Raw genomic sequence first — 21,100 nt, forward strand, 5'->3', positions numbered from 1 at the left:
ATGTCTCGTCCAACAGGTGGCATCTCCGACAGTACGGCACTCCCTCAGCGCTACACTGGAGTGTCAGTCTAGATTTTTGTGTTCAAGTCTCTGGAATGGGAACTTGAACCCACAACTGTCTGACTAAGACTGACTGCTTGAACCACAGCTGGAGTTCCGTTGTCCAGGGTCGCTGGGAATAATCTGCTTCTATTATCGTGCCTCATCCTTTCGCAAGGCCACGTGCTCTTTGGGAGGCCCAATATTCTTTGGGAGGCCCAGCCAAAGAGTCATCAACAGACACATCTGCAGGGTTGAAGAAGCTGGGGTGGCCCTCTGGCCCTCACAGAGCAGCCTGGGCCACTGTCACTCCAGATCCCTCTCTGCTCCCAAAATCAGTCCCTTCCACGGATTTACTGTCTTCTCGCACACATGCTGGCCAGATTATCCAATGTTGCCCAGAGTTGATGGGCTGCCTTACTGCTCACAGCCCAGCCAGCGGATGCTAATAAAGCCTGTCCTTCCAACCCAAATTAAAGCGCGTTCCTCCCTCCCTGTGGGACTATGTGTGTTGTTGGCTGGCTGGTCAAAGTCTATTTGAAGGGAATATCTACCCTTGTATTACTGAGTTGACAAAGGGGAGCTGTTTTGGTTAAAAAAACGATATTAGCAAGCAGAATGAATGATAATTCGACTTTGAGTTTTGTTATCTGACAGACAATTACCTCTCCTTTTGTTCCTTTGGTGCCAATAGCTCCCTGAGGAAAGGTGAACACAGCAGGTTACTGGTGAAACACTTGGGTGAAAGTGAATTACATTTGCATATGATGACATATGTTTTTGATATTGTGCGTGTGTTAAAACATCTTCTTGGTTACCTGTAGCCCAGGCGATCCAGGGGGACCTTCTTTACCTTTCTCAGCCTAGATGACAAAATCGACAGAATGTTACACTGAAGCATACCTTCTCCATGGGTCCCATTTCCTGCTGGCAACGTCAGATCATGAAATCATCCCTTACACACAGTCAAACTTAAACCAATTAATAAAGAATGGATTTACAATATTCCCACACAAGCAAGACTTCTAAACTGCCCCAGACCTCACCCTGACCTGGTGAGCTTTCATCAGAGCCAACAATGTACTTGCTGGCCTAAATGTTCCAACCAGTGTTACACTCAATCTGATGCCATGAAGAATAAATAGCACTGCTCAGGCATTCTACCATCTAACTGTTACAAAACCATACAAAGGCATAAGAGAGGGTGCAGAAAAGATTCACGGGAATGGTTCCAGAGGTAAGGAACTTTAGTTACGAGGATAGACTGGGAAGATTAAGGCTGTTCTACTTGGAGGCAAGAAGATTAAGGGGCAATTTGAGAGAAGTGTTCAAAGTCTGGACAAATTAGATAGGGGAGAATGGTGGAAGGATCAAGGATTGGAGGGCATTGATTGAGGGTGCCTGGTGCAAAAATCAATGGCAACACGAGGAAAGATCTCTTCGCGCAATGAATGGTTTGGATCTGCAATGTGCTGCCTGATATCATGGTAGGGGCTTTCAAGAGAGAGTTGGAAGAATATCTGAGGAGAAAATATTTTTCGGGAAAAGGCAGGGGAGTGAGAGAGGCCAGGTTGCTCTTGCGGAGGGCGCCAGCATGCTCAGGATGGGCCAATTGGCCTCTTTCTGTACCTTAGCCATTCCTGATTCCATGATCGGTGCTTTTCATCTTACTGAAACGAATACAGGGCTGGAGTCTTCCGCCCTGCCCGCCGCAAGGATGCCACGGGCGAGAGGCGGACAATGGAGAAGTCCACTGACCGCGGGTGGGATTCTCCGCTCACCGGGCGGGTGTGGCCAGAGAATCCTGCCCACAGTATCACCTTTGGTTCCATATTTGAAGATAAAGGTAACACTGCAAGAGCAATTTGCAACAAGCTTGGAGGTGAACACAACTTGCCCCAGTTACTGGGGTCAGCTTATCTCATGAGCAAGGGAAGATGATGAAAGTGTGCTGCGTACAACCTTCTTTCTGTCTTCCCGCATCACACATCACAAATTGTAAGTCAAAGTTAGACTAGTAAATTTCCTGGTAACATGCAAAGTAACAATGGCTACATTTTCCCTCTTGTCATACAAAATGAGTCGGTGGGATTTTCCAATCCTCCCTCCCCGCCGCATGTTTTGCGGTGGCAGAGGCAGCCAGTCACCGGTGGGATCTTCCAGTCGCGTCGCTGTCAACGGGGCTTACCACTGTGCGCACCCTCTGCAGTCGGAGGGACCGGAAGATCCCGCTAGCGGGAACACCCGGAAAATCCCGCCCAGCATCTCTTCACGATAGCAAAATACGAGCTGGATTCTCCTCTGGCGGGATACTTCGTTGCGCTGCCAGCACACCCACGCACGGGGATTTCCCGACAACCTGGGGCTTCCACAATAGGACACCCCATTGGCCGGCTGGTGGGATGGAAAATCCCGCTGCCGGCGGGGGTGCACCCCACCCAGAAAACTTGTGCAGCGGGATGGAGAATTCCGCCCACGATATTTTTGCTGGCCTGTCCCATTAGAAATGGCAATGGTTAAGATGCTGGAGGAAACATCCATTCCATATTGAAGACTGAAAGCTTGAATATTTTTATAAACAAAATGAATGACTGGTTTGCATGATGTTTTACTGAATTCCAATCCCTGCCTTGAGCTCAAATGGTTTTATAACTATCATAGCAATGCCAATGAAATTGTTTCATAGAACAGCCTTGTAATATTTTAGCCATGATTTTATTTCTACTGTGTTGATCTGAACTGACTATTATTGAGTGTGGAGTTTAGGAACATAGAGGCATTAGGTCACACTTGCACAAATCCTTCTGTCAGGAGAAGTTAAGAAGGCTGCTAAAAAGGCATACATCCATGGCTTTCTGAATAGAGGCATAGAGCACAAAAGCAAGAGAGTTATGTTGACCATTTAGAAAACACCACTAGATCCTCACTGGTTGGAGTCCAATTGGAGTATTGTGATTGTTCCTGGGCATTGTACTTTAGGAAGGATGTCAAAGGTGTAGAGTGGTTGAAGAAGAGATTTACTAGAATGGTACTGGAGATGGAAGAGTTCAGCTCTGCGGAGAGACTGCAGAAGCCAGATTTGTTCTCCTTACAGCAGAGAAAGTTCAGGGGAGAATTCTGTTGTGTTGAGAGTTACTTGAACAAAATCACGAAGGGCACAACACTGGTTCCAGTGGCAGGTGGGCTGGTCACCACAGGACATGGATTGATGACAATAGGCAAAAAAGCCAGAAAAGAAATGAAGAGTTTTAAGAAAAAAGAATCCGACTTCCGGGTGCGGCGATGACCAGCTGAGTCGCACGTTTCGGCAGCTCCCGGTGAAACGGACTTTTGGGCTCTTGATAGGAGCCCCAACGGCAATTTTGACGGCTAAAAACACTGTGCGGTAAACCAGAAGGGAATCCCCCCTGGATACGGATGAAAAAAGGAGGAGAAAGTGGCCGGATTGCAGTGGATCCTTTAGAACAGCGGCAAGGAAGGCAAGCAAAAACCAAGATGGCGTCGGAAGGTGGCAGTTTAACATGGGGCCCTGAACAACAAGAGTTCTTGAAATGCTGTGTGGAAGAGCTCAAAAAGGAAATGAAGAAAGAGCTGTTGGCCCCGATACTACAGGCGATCGAAGGGCTAAAGGAGGAACAAAAGACCCAGGAGCGGGAGCTTCGGGTCGTGAAGGCAAAGGCAGCCGAGAATGAGGACGACATACAGGGCCTGGTGGTGAAGACGGAGATGCATGAGGCACATCAGAAACGATGTGTGGAAAGGTTGGAGGCACTGGGGAACAATGCAAGGAGGAACAACCTGAGGATTCTTGGTCTTCCTGAAGGTGTGGAGGGAGCGGACGTCGGGGCATATGTGAGCACGATGCTGCACTCGTTAATGGGAGCGGAGGCCCCGGCGGGTCCGTTGGAGGTGGAGGGAGCATACCGAGTGATGGCGTGAGGACCGAGAGCAGGAGAAATTCCCAGAGCCATAGTGGTGAGATTCCTCCGTTTTAAGGATAAAGAAATGGTCCTTAGATGGGCAAAGAAAACTCGGAGCAGTAAATGGGAGAACGCGGTGATCCGCGTATATCAAGACTGGAGTGCGGAGGTGGCGAGAAGGAGGGCGAGCTTTAATCGGGCCAAGGCGGTGCTTCATAAAAAGAAGATAAAATTTGGAATGCTGCAACCGGCAAGACTGTGGGTCACATATCGAGGGAGGCACCACTACTTTGAGACGGCGGATGAAGCGTGGACTTTTATTGTGGAAGAAAAACTGGAATGAGCGGGTTATTAAAAAGAACGTTTGAACAAAGTGGTGGGGCGAATGTGGGGGGCGAAGAGGGGGGTTAAAAAGGGGGGAAAGAGGAGTTTTATGTACTAATCCGGCGATGTGGTAACTTTTCTCTCTTCCACAGGTGGTGATGGGGGGAGGAGGGGAGGTGGAGGAGATGGGGCATTGGCCATTGGGGGCGGGGCCAAGGGAGAAGCGCGGGCTTGGTTCCCGCGCTATGATAATCATGGCGGGAATAGAGAAGCAGGAAGGAGGGGGCGTCGCACGGTGCGAGCCGAGGTCACGGGGGGAAGCCGAGGTCGGCCAGAGTTTGCTGACTTCTGGGAGCAACATGGGGGGAGTAATTACGCTAGCGGGGGATCTAGCGGGGGGGGGGGGGGTGGGAGGGGGGAATTACTGGGTTGCTGCTGCTGGGGAGAGGGGGGAGCTGGTATGGGAGGGGATGGGCGGGGGGGCACCCCCTGGGGGAGATACAGCTGCGTGGGAACCGGGTGAGGAGCTGGAAAAAGGGGATGGCTAATCGACAAGGGGGGGGGTAGGAAGCCCCCCAACCCGGCTGATCACGTGGAACGTGAGAGGGCTGAACGGGCCGATAAAGAGGGCACGGGTACTCGCACACCTTAAGAAACTTAAGGCAGATGTGGTTATGTTACAGGAAACGCACTTGAAACTGATAGACCAGGTTTGGCTACGCAAAGAATGGGTGGGGCAGGTGTTCCATTCGGGGCTAGATGTGAAAAACAGGGGGGTGGCTATATTAGTGGGGAAGCAGGTAATGTTCGAGGCAAAGACGAGCGTGGCGGATAACGGGGGCAGATACGTGATGGTGAGTGGCAAACTACAGGGGGAGACGGTGGTTTTGGTAAACGTATATGCCCCGAACTGGGATGATGCCAATTTTATGAGGCGGATGCTAGGACGCATTCCGGACCTAGAGATGGGAAAGCTGATAATGGGGGGAGATTTTAATACGGTGTTGGAACCAGGGCTGGATAGGTCGAAGTCCAGGACTGGAAGGAGGCCGGCAGCAGCCAAGGTACTTAAAGATTTTATGGAGCAGATGGGAGGTGTAGACCCGTGGAGATTTAGCAGACCTAGGAGTAAGGAGTTTTCGTTTTTCTCCTATGTCCATAAAGTCTACTCGCGAATAGACTTTTTTGTGCTGGGAAGGGCGTTGATCCCGAAGGTGAGGGGAACGGAGTATACGGCTATAGCCATTTCGGATCACGCTCCACACTGGGTAGACTTGGAGATAGGGGAGCAAACAGGAGGGCACCCACCCTGGAGAATGGACATGGGACTAATGGCAGATGAGGGGGTGTGTCTAAGGGTGAGGGGGTGCATTGAAAAGTACTTGGAACTCAATGATAATGGGGAGGTCCAGGTGGGAGTGGTCTGGGAGGCGCTGAAGGTGGTGGTTAGAGGGGAGCTGATATCAATAAGGGTACATAAAGGGAAGCAGGAGAGTAAGGAACGGGAGCGGTTGCTGCAAGAACTTTTGAGGGTGGACAGACAATATGCGGAAGCACCGGAGGAGGGACTGTACAGGGAAAGGCAAAGGCTACATGTAGAATTTGACTTGTTGACTACGGGCACTGCAGAGGCACAATGGAGGAAGGCACAGGGTGTACAGTACGAATATGGGGAGAAGGTGAGCAGGTTGCTGGCACACTAATTGAGGAAAAGGGGAGCAGCGAGGGAAATAGGGGGAGTGAGGGATGAGGAAGGAGAGATGGAGCGGGGAGCGGAGAGAGTGAATGGAGTGTTGAAGACATTTTATAAAAAATTATATGAAGCTCAACCCCCGGATGGGAGGGAGAGAATGAGGGGCTTTTTAGATCGGCTGGAATTTCCCAAGGTGGAAGAGCAGGAAAGGGTGGGACTGGGAGCACAGATCGAGGTAGAAGAAGCGGTGAAAGGAATTAGGAGCATGCAGGCGGGAAAGGCCCCGGGACCGGATGGATTCCCAGTCGAATTCTATAGAAAATATGTGGACTTGCTCGCCCCGGTATTGACGAGGACCTTTAATGAGGCAAAGGAAAGGGGACAACTATGTCTGAAGCAACGATATCGCTTCTCTTAAAGAAGGAAAAGGACCCGCTACAATGCGGGTCCTATAGACCTATTTCCCTCCTAAATGTAGATGCCAAGATCCTGGCCAAGGTAATGGCAATGAGAATAGAGGAATGTGTCCCGGGGGTGGTCCACGAGGACCAAACTGGGTTTGTGAAGGGGAGACAGCTGAACACGAATATACGGAGGCTGTTAGGGGTAATGATGATGCCCCCACCAGAGGGGGAAACGGAGATAGTGGTGGCGATGGATGCCGAGAAAGCATTTGATAGAGTGGAGTGGGATTATTTGTGGGAGGTGTTGAGGAGATTTGGTTTTGGAGAGGGGTATGTTAGATGGGTGCAGCTGTTGTATAGGGCCCCGATGGCGAGCGTGGTCACGAATGGACGGGGATCTGCATATTTCCGGCTCCATAGAGGGACAAGGCAGGGATGCCCTCTGTCCCCATTATTGTTTGCACTGGCGATTGAGCCCCTGGCGATAGCGTTGAGGGGTTCCAAGAAGTGGAGGGGAGTACTTAGAGGAGGAGAAGAACACCGGGTATCTTTGTATGCGGACGATTTGTTACTATATGTGGCAGACCCGGCGGAGGGGATGCCAGAAATAATGCGGATACTTGGGGAGTTTGGGGATTTTTCAGGGTATAAATTGAACATGGGGAAAAGTGAGTTGTTTGTGGTGCATCCAGGGGAGCAGAGTAGAGAAATAGAGGACCTACCGTTGAGGAAGGTAACAAGGGACTTTCGTTACCTGGGGATCCAGATAGCCAAGAATTGGGGCACATTGCATAGGTTAAATTTAACGCGGTTGGTGGAACAAATGGAGGAGGATTTCAAGAGATGGGATATGGTATCCCTGTCACTGGCAGGGAGGGTGCAGGCGGTTAAGATGGTGGTCCTCCCGAGATTCCTCTTTGTGTTTCAGTGCCTCCCGGTGGTGATCACGAAGGCTTTTTTAAAAAGGATCGAAAAGAGCATCATGGGTTTTGTGTGGGCCGGGAAGACCCCGAGAGTGAGAAAGGGATTCTTACAGCGTAGCAGGGATAGGGGGGGGGAGGCTGGCACTACCGAGCCTAAGTGAGTATTATTGGGCCGCTAATATTTCAATGGTGAGTAAGTGGATGGGAGAGGAGGAGGAAGCGGCGTGGAAGAGATTAGAGAGGCTACAGGCTATGGTGACAGCCCCATTGCCGTTCTCACCGAGGAACTACACCACAAGCCCGGTGGTGGTGGCTATACTGAAGATTTGGGGACAGTGGAGACGGCATAGGGGAAAGACTGGAGCCTTGGGGGGGGTCCCCGATAAGAAACAACCATAGGTTTGCCCCGGGGGGAATGGATGGGGGATATGGAATGTGGCAAAGAGCAGGAATAACGCAACTGAAAGATCTGTTTGTGGATGGGAAGTTCGCGAGTCTGGGAGCGCTGACCGAGAAATATGGGTTGCCCCAAGGGAATGCATTCAGGTATATGCAACTGAGGGCTTTTGCGAGGCAACAGGTGAGGGAATTCCCGCAGCTCCCGACACAAGAGGTGCAGGACAGAGTGATCTCAAAGACATGGGTGGGGGATGGTAAGGTGTCAGATATATATAGGGAAATGAGGGACGAAGGGGAGACTATGGTAGATGAACTAAAAGGAAAATGGGAAGAAGAGCTGGGGGAGGAGATCGAGGAGGGGCTGTGGGCAGATGCCCTAAGCAGGGTAAACTCGTCGTCCTCGTGTGCCAGGCTAAGCCTGATTCAGTTTAAGGTATTACACAGGGTGCATATGACTGGAGCACGGTTCAGTAAATTTTTTGGGGTGGAGGATAGGTGTGCGAGGTGCTCGAGAAGCCCAGCGAATCATACCCATATGTTTTGGTCATGCCCGACACTACAGGGGTTTTGGATGGGGGTGACAAAGGTGCTTTCAAAAGTAGTAGGGGTCCGGGTCGAACCAAGCTGGGGGTTGGCTATATTTGGGGTTGCACAAGAGCCGGGAGTGCAGGAGGCGAGAGAGGCCGATGTTTTGGCCTTTGCGTCCCTAGTAGCCCGGCGTAGGATATTGCTAATGTGGAAAGAAGCCAAGCCCCCGGGGGTGGAGACCTGGATAAATGACATGGCAGGGTTTATAAAGCTAGAGCGGATTAAGTTCGTCCTAAGGGGGTCGGCTCAAGGGTTCACCAGGCAGTGGCAACCGTTCGTCGAATACCTCACAGAAAGATAGATGGAATGGGAAAAAAGAAGGTAGCAGCAGCAGCCCAGGATCGGGGGTGGGGGGGGGGGGGGGGGGAGGAGGAACCAGAAGGACTCTCAGGGTTGTTAATATATACTGTATAATATGTATAGGTCGTTGCTACAGATAATTATATATTGGACTGTTAAATTATATTTTTGGAGAGTGTTACTTGTGATAAGGCAGTTGCCAATTAGGGTTAGTTTTCATTTTTGTTAATTATTATTTATTCATTTTCTGTTTATAAAATAGGTCATTGTTATTTGTGTTGTTATAATATTGTGTAAAGGGTGCACAATGTACTGTGTTGGTTGACCAAAAATTTTCAATAAAATATTTTTTTTAAAAAGAAAAAAGAATCCCTACAGTGCAGATGGAGTCCATTCCAACCATCGAGTCTGCACCAACCCTCCGAAAGAGCATCCTACCAAGGCCCGCTCCCCCGCAACCCGAGCTAAAATTTGGGCACTAAGGGCAATTTAGCACGGCCAATCCACCTAACTTGCACATTCTTTGGACTGTGGGAGGAAACCGGAGCACCCGGAGGAAACCCACGCAGACACGGGGAGAAAGTGCAAACTCCACACAGACGGTCAACTGAGGTCGGAATTGAACCCGAGTTCCTGGTGCTGCGAGTCACTGTGCCACCCTTATGATACGATATGGAATGGCTGGAAAGGTCATGTAAGCAGATTCAATCGTAACACTGAAGAGTGAATTGAAATGGTTAAACATTTGCAGGTCTTTGGGGAGGGTGGAGACTAATTGAACAGCTCTTAACAAGGAGCAAGCACGGGTACAACGTATTGAACGGGCTCCTTCTGGGCTGCAACATTCTATTTCCTTCTCTGCTCAAATACTGTCCCACTTACCAGAATTAGATGGCGGAATTAAAACAAGTATGGGAAAGGAAGTAATTATTACCTGGCTTCCTTTCTTCCCTGGATTTCCTAGTTCACCCTGTGAAATATTATTATATAAAATAAGATTCGTTAAAAAAGTTAAGTGCGGAACATTCAATGGTAAAAACAAGACATTAATTTCTGACAAGTTGTTGTTCAATATGTGGGCACATTGTATTCCTCAACGGTTTTCATTATTTCAAAATACATTTGGATTTTTCATTTTGTAGAACATTATTATTTCAGTTGAGGAAACAGCTTTTGTAAGCAAGGGTGTTACAGGCCAAAATCAATATCCTCTTGATTGGGTAAAGTTATGGGGTTTGTTCAAGTTTAAACTAATCCATTATTCAGAAGGGAGAGTGAGTGTTGGAACAGGATGAGAGTTTCATACTTAACCCAGTTGTGGATACAAATCCCTACCTTATTTCCCTTTGCTCCAGGAAGCCCAACAGAGCCAGCCTGGCCTTGAAGTCCTGGCTCTCCTCTTAAACCCTGTAAATGACAAAAAAAAATGTGAGTTCCTTGTAAACTGATTAACTATTTCTTGGCAATGCCATTAGTAATACAAGTGCAGCACTGGGCAGCAACAAAGGATAATTGATGTATTCATCACGATAATTTAATCTTTTGCAACTTCAAAATAGTCAAGCCTTTATCCTGGCAAGCATAACATCCAGCAGGTTTAATATATAGGACTATTTAATTCCTGTGAGGGCTCTTCATTCAAACTGTGGTTCGAGAGGAAGGCCCAACATCTGCTTGCAGCAACTGAAGGCGGGCAATAATTCTGGCTGAAATGTGCACAGTTTATTTTATTTTTTTACAAAACAATTTAGAGTACCCAATTCATTTTTTCCAATTAGGGGACAATTTAGCGTGGCCAATCCAACTGGCCTGCACATCTTTGGGTTGTGGGGCGAAACCCACGGAAACACGGGGAGAATGTGCAAACTTCACACGGACAGTGACCCAGAGCCGGGATTGAACCTGGGACCTTGGCGCCGTGAGGTAGCAGTGCTAACCACTGCGCCACTGTGCTTAAATGCGCACAGTTTAAAAGATGAGCCACATGCCATGGGGTAGAATTTCAATTTAGCAGATAGGGGCGATATTGGATTAGTTTTATGTAAATTTCTTCTCATTTCCATTGACATGAAATCTGGGGCTTACTATAATGGGTACAACATATCCATGTGCAACAGGACCTGGTCAATATTCAAGCTTGGGTTAACAATTGGCAAATGACATTCAATCCAAAGAGGTGCGTGGCACTGATCTCCTCCAACAATAAAGACACTGACCATCTCCCCTTGACATCCAATGGCACTGCCATCGCTGAAACCCCAATGTCAACAATCCAGGGGATGCCATAGAAACTCAAGAGCAGGTCGGAGGCTGGGTATTCTGAGGTGAGTAATTCGCCCCCTGACTCCCGAAAGCCTGTTCACCACCTAAAAGTTAGAGTCTGCTGGAAAAGTCTCCACTTGCCTGGATGAGTGCAGCTCCAATGACACTCAAGAAACTCGACACCACCTAGGACGGAGCAGTTCGACGGACTGACACGCTGGTTTACAGTGGTAGTAGTGCGCAGTACATACAAGGCACACTGGAACAACTCAACAAGCCTCCTGTGATGTCATGTTCCAAACCTGCAATCTCCACCACCTCTATGAAGAAGTACAGGTGGACGGCTCCACTGTCAGCGGACAGAGTGCTGCACTGTCAGAGTACAGAGTGCAGCACTGTCGGAGTACAGACGGAATGCTCCACTGTCAGAGTACAGGCGGAGTGCTTCACGGTCAGAGAACAGAGTGCAGCACTGTCAGAGTACAGACAGAGTGCTCCACTGTCAGAGTACAGGCCGAGTGCTCCACTGTCAGAGTACAGGCCGAGTGCTCCACTGTCAGAGTACAGGCCGAGTGCTCCACTGTCAGAGTACAGGCCGAGTGCTCCACTGTCAGAGTACAGGCCGAGTGCTCCGCTGTCAGAGTACAGGCCGAGTGCTCCACTGTCAGAGTACAGGCCGAGTGCTCCACTGTCAGAGTACAGGCAGAGTGCTCCGCTGTCAGAGTACAGGCAGAGTGCTGCACTGTCAGAGTACAGGCCGAGTGCTCCGCTGTCAGAGTACAGGCCGAGTGCTCCGCTGTCAGAGTACAGGCCGAGTGCTCCACTGTCAGAGTACAGGCAGAGTGCTCCACTGTCAGAGTACAGGCCGAGTGCTCCGCTGTCAGAGTACAGGCAGAGTGCTCCGCTGTCAGAGTACAGGCCGAGTGCTCCGCTGTCAGAGTACAGGCCGAGTGCTCCGCTGTCAGAGTACAGGCAGAGTGCTGCACTAACAGAGTACAGGCCGAGTGCTCCGCTGTCAGAGTACAGGCCGAGTGCTCCGCTGTCAGAGTACAGGCCGAGTGCTCCACTGTCAGAGTACAGGCCGAGTGCTCCACTGTCAGAGTACAGACCGAGTGCTGCACTGTCAGAGTACAGGCCGAGTGCTCCACTGTCAGAGTACAGGCCGAGTGCTCCACTGTCAGAGTACAGGCAGAGTGCTGCACTATCAGAGTACAGGCAGAGTGCTGCACTATCAGAGTACAGGCCGAGTGCTGCGCTGTCAGAGTACAGGCCGAGTGCTCCGCTGTCAGAGTACAGGCCAAGTGCTCCACTGTCAGAGTACAGGCAGAGTGCTGCACTATCAGAGTACAGGCAGAGTGCTGCACTATCAGAGTACAGGCCGAGTGCTCCACTGTCAGAGTACAGGCCGAGTGCTCCACTGTCAGAGTACAGGCAGAGTGCTGCACTAACAGAGTACAGGCCGAGTGCTCCACTGTCAGAGTACAGGCAGAGTGCTGCACTATCAGAGTACAGGCAGAGTGCTCTGCTGTCAGAGTACAGACAGAGTGCTCCGCTGTCAGAGTACAGACAGAGTGCTGCACTAACAGAGTACAGGCCGAGTGCTGCACTGTCAGAGTACAGGCCGAGTGCTCCGCTGTCAGAGTACAGGCCGAGTGCTCCGCTGTCAGAGTACAGGCCGAGTGCTCCACTGTCAGAGTACAGGCCGAGTGCTCCGCTGTCAGAGTACAGGCCAAGTGCTCCGCTGTCAGAGTACAGGCAGAGTGCTGCACTCACAGAGTACAGGCCGAGTGCTCCGCTGTCAGAGTACAGGCCGAGTGCTCCGCTGTCAGAGTACAGGCAGAGTGCTGCACTAACAGAGTACAGGCCGAGTGCTCCGCTGTCAGAGTACAGGCCGAGTGCTCCACTGTCAGAGTACAGGCAGAGTGCTGCACTATCAGAGTACAGGCAGAGTGCTGCACTATCAGAGTACAGGCCGAGTGCTGCACTGTCAGAGTACAGGCCGAGTGCTCCACTGTCAGAGTACAGGCCGAGTGCTCCACTGTCAGAGTACAGGCCGAGTGCTGCGCTGTCAGAGTGTGGTAGTATGTATTGGGGGTCATGTGGGACTGGAAGCCCTAATGTCATTGGCTGACAGATCCCGGGTCCTGGTTGGCCGTTGACCTCATACTCCGCCCTGAAGGCGAAGTATAAGAAGCCGGTGCCTTCCCCCGCAGGCCAGTTTACTATCGGGCTGCTAGGGAACAGACACGCTTAATAAAGCCTCATCGACTTCACTCTATTCGTCTCACGGAGTCTTTGTGCGCCACACAGAGTACAGGCCGAGTGCTGCACTGTCAGAGTACAGGCCGAGTGCTCCGCTGTCAGAGTACAGGCAGAGTGCTCCGCTGTCAGAGTACAGGCAGAGTGCTCCGCTGTCAGAGTACAGGCAGAGTGCTCCGCTGTCAGAGTACATAGAACATAGAACATTACAGCGCAGTACAGGCCCTTCGGCCCTCGATGTTGCGCCGACCTGTGATGCTCCGCTGTCAGAGTACAGGCAGAGTGCTCCGCTGTCAGAGTACAGGCAGAGTGCTCCGCTGTCAGAGTACAGGCAGAGTGCTGCACTATCAGAGTACAGGCCGAGTGCTCCGCTGTCAGAGTACAGGCCGAGTGCTCCGCTGTCAGAGTACAGGCAGAGTGCTGCACTAACAGAGTACAGGCAGAATGGGCAATGAATGTTTGATTGGCCAACGATGCCCACATCCCATGAATGAATTATTAAAAATTCACTGCCTGGTCTCGGAGGTAACGTCTGATCGCAGCGGACATGAACGACAGCAAATGATTTAACAATAACATTCCAGTGAGCAAGTTCATTCAGAAATATAGATGCAGACTTAGATTAGTGACATCATTATGCATCTTAAAAGAGAGCAACAGTTTAAAGAATTAGATATGAACCAAATTTGCTATGAAATATTTTCATTGGAATTGAAATGTGGATCCACTCACTGCTGAGCCTGGATGTCCTGGAAGACCAGGCAGTCCTGACCCACCAACCTCCCCCTGGACAATCATCGAGCAACGACATAAAAAGGGAAGAAAGAAAAGGAACACAAGATTTAGAATTAGACATTAATCAACCTCTGCTATGGGTTCGGGCAGCAGCGTGCTCAGATCGCATGAAAGAAAAAAAATATTCGAATAGAATACTCATTGATCTCCTGCGGCATTTTCAGCTGACCAAAACAAGCCAGATCCTGCCTGATGAACGTGATTGAACTTATTGAAGAGTTGATTAAATTAGTGGACGGGCGAGTACCTATGGATGTTACCTACGTGGCGTTCCAGAAGGCCTTTAATTAAGCCCCTCCTAAACAACTATTGAAGCTCATGGAATGAAATGAAAATTATTGACCTGGTGAGGAAGCTATCTGAGCGGCAGGAGACGATGAATAAACAATTTGCCATGTTCGTTAACAGCTCAGATTATTAAGATGCCTCAAGGGAGGAATTTCCTTGTCTTTTCAGTCCATTAGTACAGATTCGTTTTAGGCAGAGCATTTTGGTGGAAGTCATTTCTTTGCCCACTTTGTGCCATTAGAAAGTTCCGCCTCTTTTTCCATGAGCAGCAGGAATCTTGGTCAACGAGAATGTGTCCTTCAAGCAGGAGAATTGTGTTAAGGATAAGGGCGGGGGGGGGGGGGAGGGAGGGTAGGTATGAGGTATATGATTATTAAGGGAAGAGTGGTCTTTCTAATGAATGCGTAAGGCCCGCCAAATTAGTCCCCAGAGTTTTTGCAGAATTGACTTTGGTCAATTATTTTGTGGGTGGAGACTTCACCTGAACCCCTTGATGGACAAGCTTCCGGTTACTAACCCCGCCCCCCCCTCACACCCCACCCTCCAGGCCAGTGTGAGGAAGTGGAATACCTGGATGTGTGGAGGACATTTCACCCCAGAGATAGAGGTTTTACTTTTTTCTCGGCTCCTTATCAGTGTCAAGCTAGAATTGACTGTGTTTTTGTCTAGGGCAATCGTATATTTGGTATCCTCCTGTGCCATAGGTAGCATTGTAATATCTGACCACGCTCCTGTCTTCTTGGAGCTTTCGCTTGAAGGCTTGCACCCACCCTGCCCCCATTCCCCACCCCCTTCCTGGGCAAGGCCTCTGGGTCAGATGGTTTTGGAGTGCGTTTTATAGGGAACTTAAGGACTAGACAGAACCATTAGTTGGTGTGTCATTCTTTTGAGACATGCCTGTTACTACTGACATTCTGGGAGGTAAACATCTCCCTGATTTTGAAGGCGGGCAAGGACGCAGAGGAGTGAGCCTCCTTCAGGCCAATCTCACTTTTGAATGTTGATCTGAAAGTGTTGTCTAAGGTTTTGATGAGGTGGTTGGAGGGAATTCTCCCGATGATTATTCGGGAGGATCAGACTGGGTTCATAAAAGGTTGGTTTTCCAGTAATAATATTAGAATGTGATCCAGGCGTTCCAGAAGAGGGTACTGGACGGGTTGATGATTTCCTTGTATGCGGAGAAAACCTTTGATCCGGTGAATTGGAATTATCATGGTTTACACATTGCAGAAATTTGGTTGGGTGAGGAGCATGTGAAATGGATTCAGGTGCTGTAGCATAGACCCGGGACGGCAGTGCTCAAGAGTGGCTTTAGATCTGAGAACGTTGCTCTGCAGAGAGGGTTTAGGCAGGCCTGCACTCTGTCCCCCTTGTGGTTCGAATTGGCCATGTAGCCACCGGCAGAAGCTATTAGGCAGGAATCCTTAATATTGGGGCTGGGTTGTGGGCAGAGGCATCATAAGATCATGCTTTATGCTGACAATGTGCTGCTGTTTGTGCCCAAACTGGATATTTCAGTTCCCACTATTATTGATGCAGTGGATCGATTTAGTGCCTTCACCAGTGATAGGATAAATTGTACAAGGTCGGGGCCAGTGGGAGAGTTGAGGGGCAGAGTCCCCCCTTCCCACCGCCCTCGCCAATTTTCACTTTGTGTTCCAACTTGGAGTCTATGTTTTTGGGTGTTATAATTTCCCCCTCTTTCAAGCAATTATATAATGTCAATTTCCCTCGGTTGATTGCATCTATTAGGTGGGATTTGACTTGTTGGGTCTTCCCTAGTGGTTTCATGGATGGATAGGATTGCTTTGGTTAAGATAAATGTGTTAGGGCAGCACAGTGGTGCAGTGGTTAGCACTGCTGCCTCACGGCATTGAGGTCCCAGATTCGATCCCGGCTCTGGGTCACTGTCCGTGTTGGAGTTTGCACATTCTCCCCGTGTTTGCATAAGAACTAGGAGCAGGAGTAGGCCACCTGGCCCTTCGAGCCTGCTCCGCCATTCAATGAGATCATGGCTGATCTTTTGTGGACTCAGCTCCACTTTCCCGCCCGAACACCCTAACCCTTTATTGCGTGAGGTTCGCACCCACAACCTAAAAAAGATGTGCGAGGTACGTGGATTGGCCACGCTAAATTGCCCCTTAATTGGAAAAAATGAATTGGGTACTCTAAATTTATTTTTTTAAAAGATAAATGTGTTGCCGAGATTTCTGTATCCCTTGCAAATGTCTCCAATCTTGTTGGCTGCAAGAATCTTAAAGGAGATTGGAATGATTGGCTTGCTTATTTGGAGTAAGAAGTCTTGTCTAAAGTTCACCAAGCTGTTGTTCCCAGTTTCCAAGGGGGGATTGTTAGGTTGTACCAATTAACCTCTCACATTAGGTTTATAAGGAATAGGGTTAGGAAGGTCCCTACCTCTATTTGATATTGAAGCAGATCAGTCGGTTTACCCTATGCAGGTCTTGTTGTTTTATGAGAACTTTAGGTCAGGTTCTGCCAGGTGTGATAATCCTATTATTATTAATACTCTTACGCCATGGAGAATGATCAATCAATTAGAAGGGAGATCTAAACTGACCTCCATTCTTTCTCCCATCCAGGAAAGCCCGGACTTCCCACCGGTCTTATGGACCATGGATGCAACACTTGGAGAGATAGAGGCAGTTGAAGACTGGGAGATATGTTCAGTGGTGCTTCCTTGGCATCCTTTGAGCAGCTATGCCAACAATTTGAAAGCTGAGGCACTCCTTTTTTTTTTAAGTATCTGCAACTCAAAGACTATATCTTGAAAAAGACAACTCCATGTCTTAACTCCTCTATTTCCCTGATGGACAAAAAAATCCTGATTTCCGTGGAGCCTAAACAATTAATTAGCAAGTTTTATGATAGCTTTTGTTCTAGATCCGGTGTTAATACATTGGATACCTTGCAGTCTTGGGAACAAGGCTTGGCAACTAATATTGATGAGGAGACATGGGGTAGTATATGAGATTATGCCAATAAAAGTTTGGTTTGCAATATTATAATGGAGTGTCAGTTTAAGGTACTGAATCTTTGCACATCACACTAAGTTTGATCCTGCTCTATCCCCGATGTGCCTAAAGTTCCTGGTAGTCAAGGGTGATTATATACACTGCGTATGGACCTGTGTTTGTATTCAATCCTATTGGTCTGGTGTAGTTAGGGAGCTCAAGACAATATTTGACAGAGCCTTCGAATTTAATCCTTTATTCCGAATTCTGGGTGTTCCAGAGGGGAGAATTATTGACGTCAATGAAAAAAGGCTGTACAACATCCTAACTTTTGCAGCTCGTAAAAAATATCCACTGCTCCTCGATCAGCCAGTCTCCTTCAATTCAAAATTGGCATAAATTAGTCATGGAGTGTATTCCTATAGAATTTCTGACGCCTGTTACCTATTCTAAGTCTGATACAGTCTGCAAATTGTTGGACCCCTCCTCTAATTTTTAGGCTCTGCCTTGTCTGACCGACACTTGCAAGGTTTCCCATGAGCCTTATTGTAAGTCTTTATCTTGTTATACATAAATGGTATGTGGCCTGAGATATTATCCTATCTTATTTATAAGGCTTTATACTCTTTCTTCCCCCATTATTTTTATTAATCCGGTATTAAAGCTGGATGCACCAGTTCTTAAAGTCTCTTGTTCTGAATTTAACCTGTCTCGCTTGTTCTTACATTTGTAATAATTATTGTTTTGTACTGTACCAGTTGTGCTCTGAAAACTTTTTGTTGTGTTATTTGTTAAAAAAATTATAAAACTCTCATCATATATTTTTTTACATTAATTACTCAACACCAAATGGGTGTATGACTGGAACCTGCATGAATAATGAAGTACCATGTTGGTACTCAATATATTTTAATATGATAATTGTACAATGCATATAACCACCCTGGTCCTTCTAAGCACTGCCCATCTACTATCTATTCTATTGAGTGTTCTCTCTCTCTTCAGTCCCCTCCATGAGTGGATCACGTAGGTTTACAGAGGCAGGCCATTTGACCCATCCAATCCATGCCAATATTAATGCTTCACCTGGCTTTCCTCATCTACATTCACCAATGTAACCATCCATTCACTTATCTCCCATATGCTTGTCGAATGTACCCTTAAATGCACCAATACTATTTACTTCAACCTCTCTTTGTGGTAGCGAGCCCAGTATTCTCGCCACTCTTTGGGAAAAGAAGTTGCTTCTGAATTTCCTGTTGGATTTCTTGGTGACTCTCTTATACTGACAAGCTCTAGATTAGCTCTTCCCCACAAAGAGAAAGATTCTCCCCGCATCCACCCGATCGAAACCTTTCTTACTTTGAACAATTACGCCTCCCCTCAGCCTTCTATTTTCAAGAGGGGCTAGAGTGGCTGCAAGATCTAAAGGATTGAATTCCGTGTTTGTCTTCTTTGGCCTCAATTTGAGGGAACTCCCCTCACTCAGCTCCGCAAGTTATTTCATTTCCTAGCATGACAGAGAATCGTAAAGAATTGCACAGTACCATTGGCCCTGGCGGTCCATCACGCCCAGGTGATCCCTGATGTCCTTGTTTACCCTGCAACAAATTGAAGGAAGATGGTCAACAGTCATAGGGTAAAGAGGCAGTATGCACATGGATATCTCCCCCCTCCTCCCTCACTCGCCCAGGCTTTTTACCTATTTTCAAGGTCGGTTTCCATATGCCTGGGGCAATTAGGCACCGAATGGGAATCCCAAATCATAGTTGCGCCTGCCTGTCTCATTAAGGGTCTTGGAGGACCTCGTGATCCTCCCATGGACCATGCAGATCCAGGTAGGGGACAGTGATGCAGGGCACTGCTGGGCATGTGCCCATGTCAACAGAGTGGATTCCAGCCCGTAAAAATTTGAAACCCCAGTATTTACTTAAATTAGGTGGATGCTTCAGATTGTCCAGAGCCTCCCTACTGTACAGTGGCCATTTGCGATTTTCCCAAAAGATTGTGCATCCCAATCGACTTAGATATCGAAAAGATAACAGCACCAACCCCTTACTGCAAATCCCCATAATCACATTCTCATTATCGGGCAAGTTCAGCTCTACTGTAAAGAGGTACAGCTAATTCACAATCTTCCCCACCGAAGTCGAATGATGCCTGAAAAAATGTGATTTGTGTTCTGTGATTTATATTAATTCTCCTTGCTACAGAAGTGGTGATACAGATTGCTCTGAAATTCACAGCAGAAGCTCTGGTGCCAATGAAATCATTTGTTGGCCACTGCAACCCCCGCCCCCCCACCCTCCCCCACTGCACAGCCCCCTCTTCCCCAATTTCAATCCTTTCTCTCCGGAAGACACAAAGTCAAAGTCTTTAACATTCATCTCATGTACTTTGGATGACCCTCTTGTTGACCGGCGAGGCCCAGATGATGAAAAACAAGCTGTTCAAATATTTATCCTTCTAGGAAAAAGACATTTTTTATGTATATATATATATATATCAGGAAAAGGTTATTTCAAGAAAGCCTTCAGCTAGATATGACTGAAGGATTGTATTTGTGAATTCTACTTGGCCACAGAGGAAATAATGAAAAATGTCAAAGAGGTAGATGTGTTGACTGGCGGGTTATCCAGAGGACTGTCCAAGTCTGTGATGTTTCACTGCTCCAACCAGGGGAAGTACAGACCCTACTACTTACACAGTGGTACAATGGTTAGCACTGCCATCTTACAACACCAGGGACCCGGGTTCAATTCCGGCTTCAATTCTAGCCTTGGGTGAGTATGTGGAGTTTTCACGTTCTCCCCATGTCTGCATGGGCGTCCTCCCACAGTCAAAAAATGTGCAGGTTAGATGGATCGGCCATGCTAAATTGACCCTTCGTGCCCAAAGATGTGTAGGTTAGGTGGGGTTATGCGGACAGGGCAGGGGAGTGTGCCTAGGTAGGCTGATCTTTCAGAGGTTTGCTGCAGACATAATAGACCAAATGGCCTCCTTCTGCACTGTAGGGATTCAGTGAAGATTCTATGAACACTGTCCATGCTTATCATGGACAATTGCCCCAATAAACTGCCACCAAATGGTGCGCAGCATTTGCCATTAAAGGGGTCAGTTATGAATGCACTGCATTAATGGTCTGATTGGCCATGATAAATTGCCCTTAGTGTCCAAAATTGCCCTTAGTGTTGGGTGGGGTTACTGGGTTAAGGGGATAGGGTGGAGGTGTTGACCTTGGGTAGGGTCAACAAGAGCCGGTGCAGACTCGATGGGCCGAAAGGCCTCCTTCTGCACTGTAAATTCTATGATAATTTACATAGATGTAGTATATGCATGTTCAGCATAGCAAGGGTTAATGTGGGACTGGGGAACTAAATCGCCAACAGTATGATACAGAGAGACACATGACATTAGTTAGGACACAGAGTGGGGGTCAGCATGGAGTTAACTCCTAGTCTGGGCTAGATTTTGTATATAGTTATGTGTTACCAATAAACACCATTGTTCAACCTTACAAGCCTCTGAACCTCTTTTAAAGATGTACTGAACAAACCTTACAACAATACAAACACATCATAAATGTAACTGCAGATGGGAGGCACGGTAGCACAGTGGTGACGCTGCTGCCTACGGCGCTGAGGACCCAGGTTCGAATCCTGGCCCCGGGTCACTGTCCGTGTGGAGTTTACACATTCTCCCCGTGTCTGCGTGGGTTTCACCCCCACAACTGAAAGATGTGCAGCGTAGGGGGACTGGCCATGCTAAAATTGTCCTTTGATTGGAAAACAAATAAGTGGGTACCCTAAATTTAAAAAAATAAATAAATGGACTTTAATGAGGTATGAAAAGCTGACTGGACAGTGGTTAGCGCTGCTGCCTTAGGGCGCTGAGGACCCGGGATCGAATCCCGGCCCTGGGTTACTATCCTTGT

At 48.2% G+C, this 21,100-nt stretch overlaps 1 protein-coding gene across 2 annotated transcripts in view; it reads right to left on the reverse strand.

Moving 5' to 3' along the window:
• Nucleotides 1-21,100, reverse strand: part of LOC140385153 (uncharacterized) — a 164,130-nt gene that overhangs the window by 16,659 nt on the left and 126,371 nt on the right. Inside the window, exons 12-17 of one of the 2 annotated variants that reach the window (XM_072467005.1) lie at nt 18,714-18,767; nt 13,844-13,897; nt 9,926-9,997; nt 9,525-9,560; nt 858-902; nt 705-737 (exon numbers count right to left, since the gene is read on the reverse strand). In XM_072467005.1, the coding sequence (XP_072323106.1) occupies nt 705-737; nt 858-902; nt 9,525-9,560; nt 9,926-9,997; nt 13,844-13,897; nt 18,714-18,767 (294 nt within the window). The remainder of the gene's footprint in view (nt 1-704; nt 738-857; nt 903-9,524; nt 9,561-9,925; nt 9,998-13,843; nt 13,898-18,713; nt 18,768-21,100) is intronic. The other variant, XM_072467006.1, reaches the window with a different exon arrangement.

Source organism: Scyliorhinus torazame, chromosome 11 (genome assembly GCF_047496885.1).
Source record: "Scyliorhinus torazame isolate Kashiwa2021f chromosome 11, sScyTor2.1, whole genome shotgun sequence".
In the NCBI taxonomy this organism is placed as follows: domain Eukaryota; kingdom Metazoa; phylum Chordata; class Chondrichthyes; order Carcharhiniformes; family Scyliorhinidae; genus Scyliorhinus; species Scyliorhinus torazame.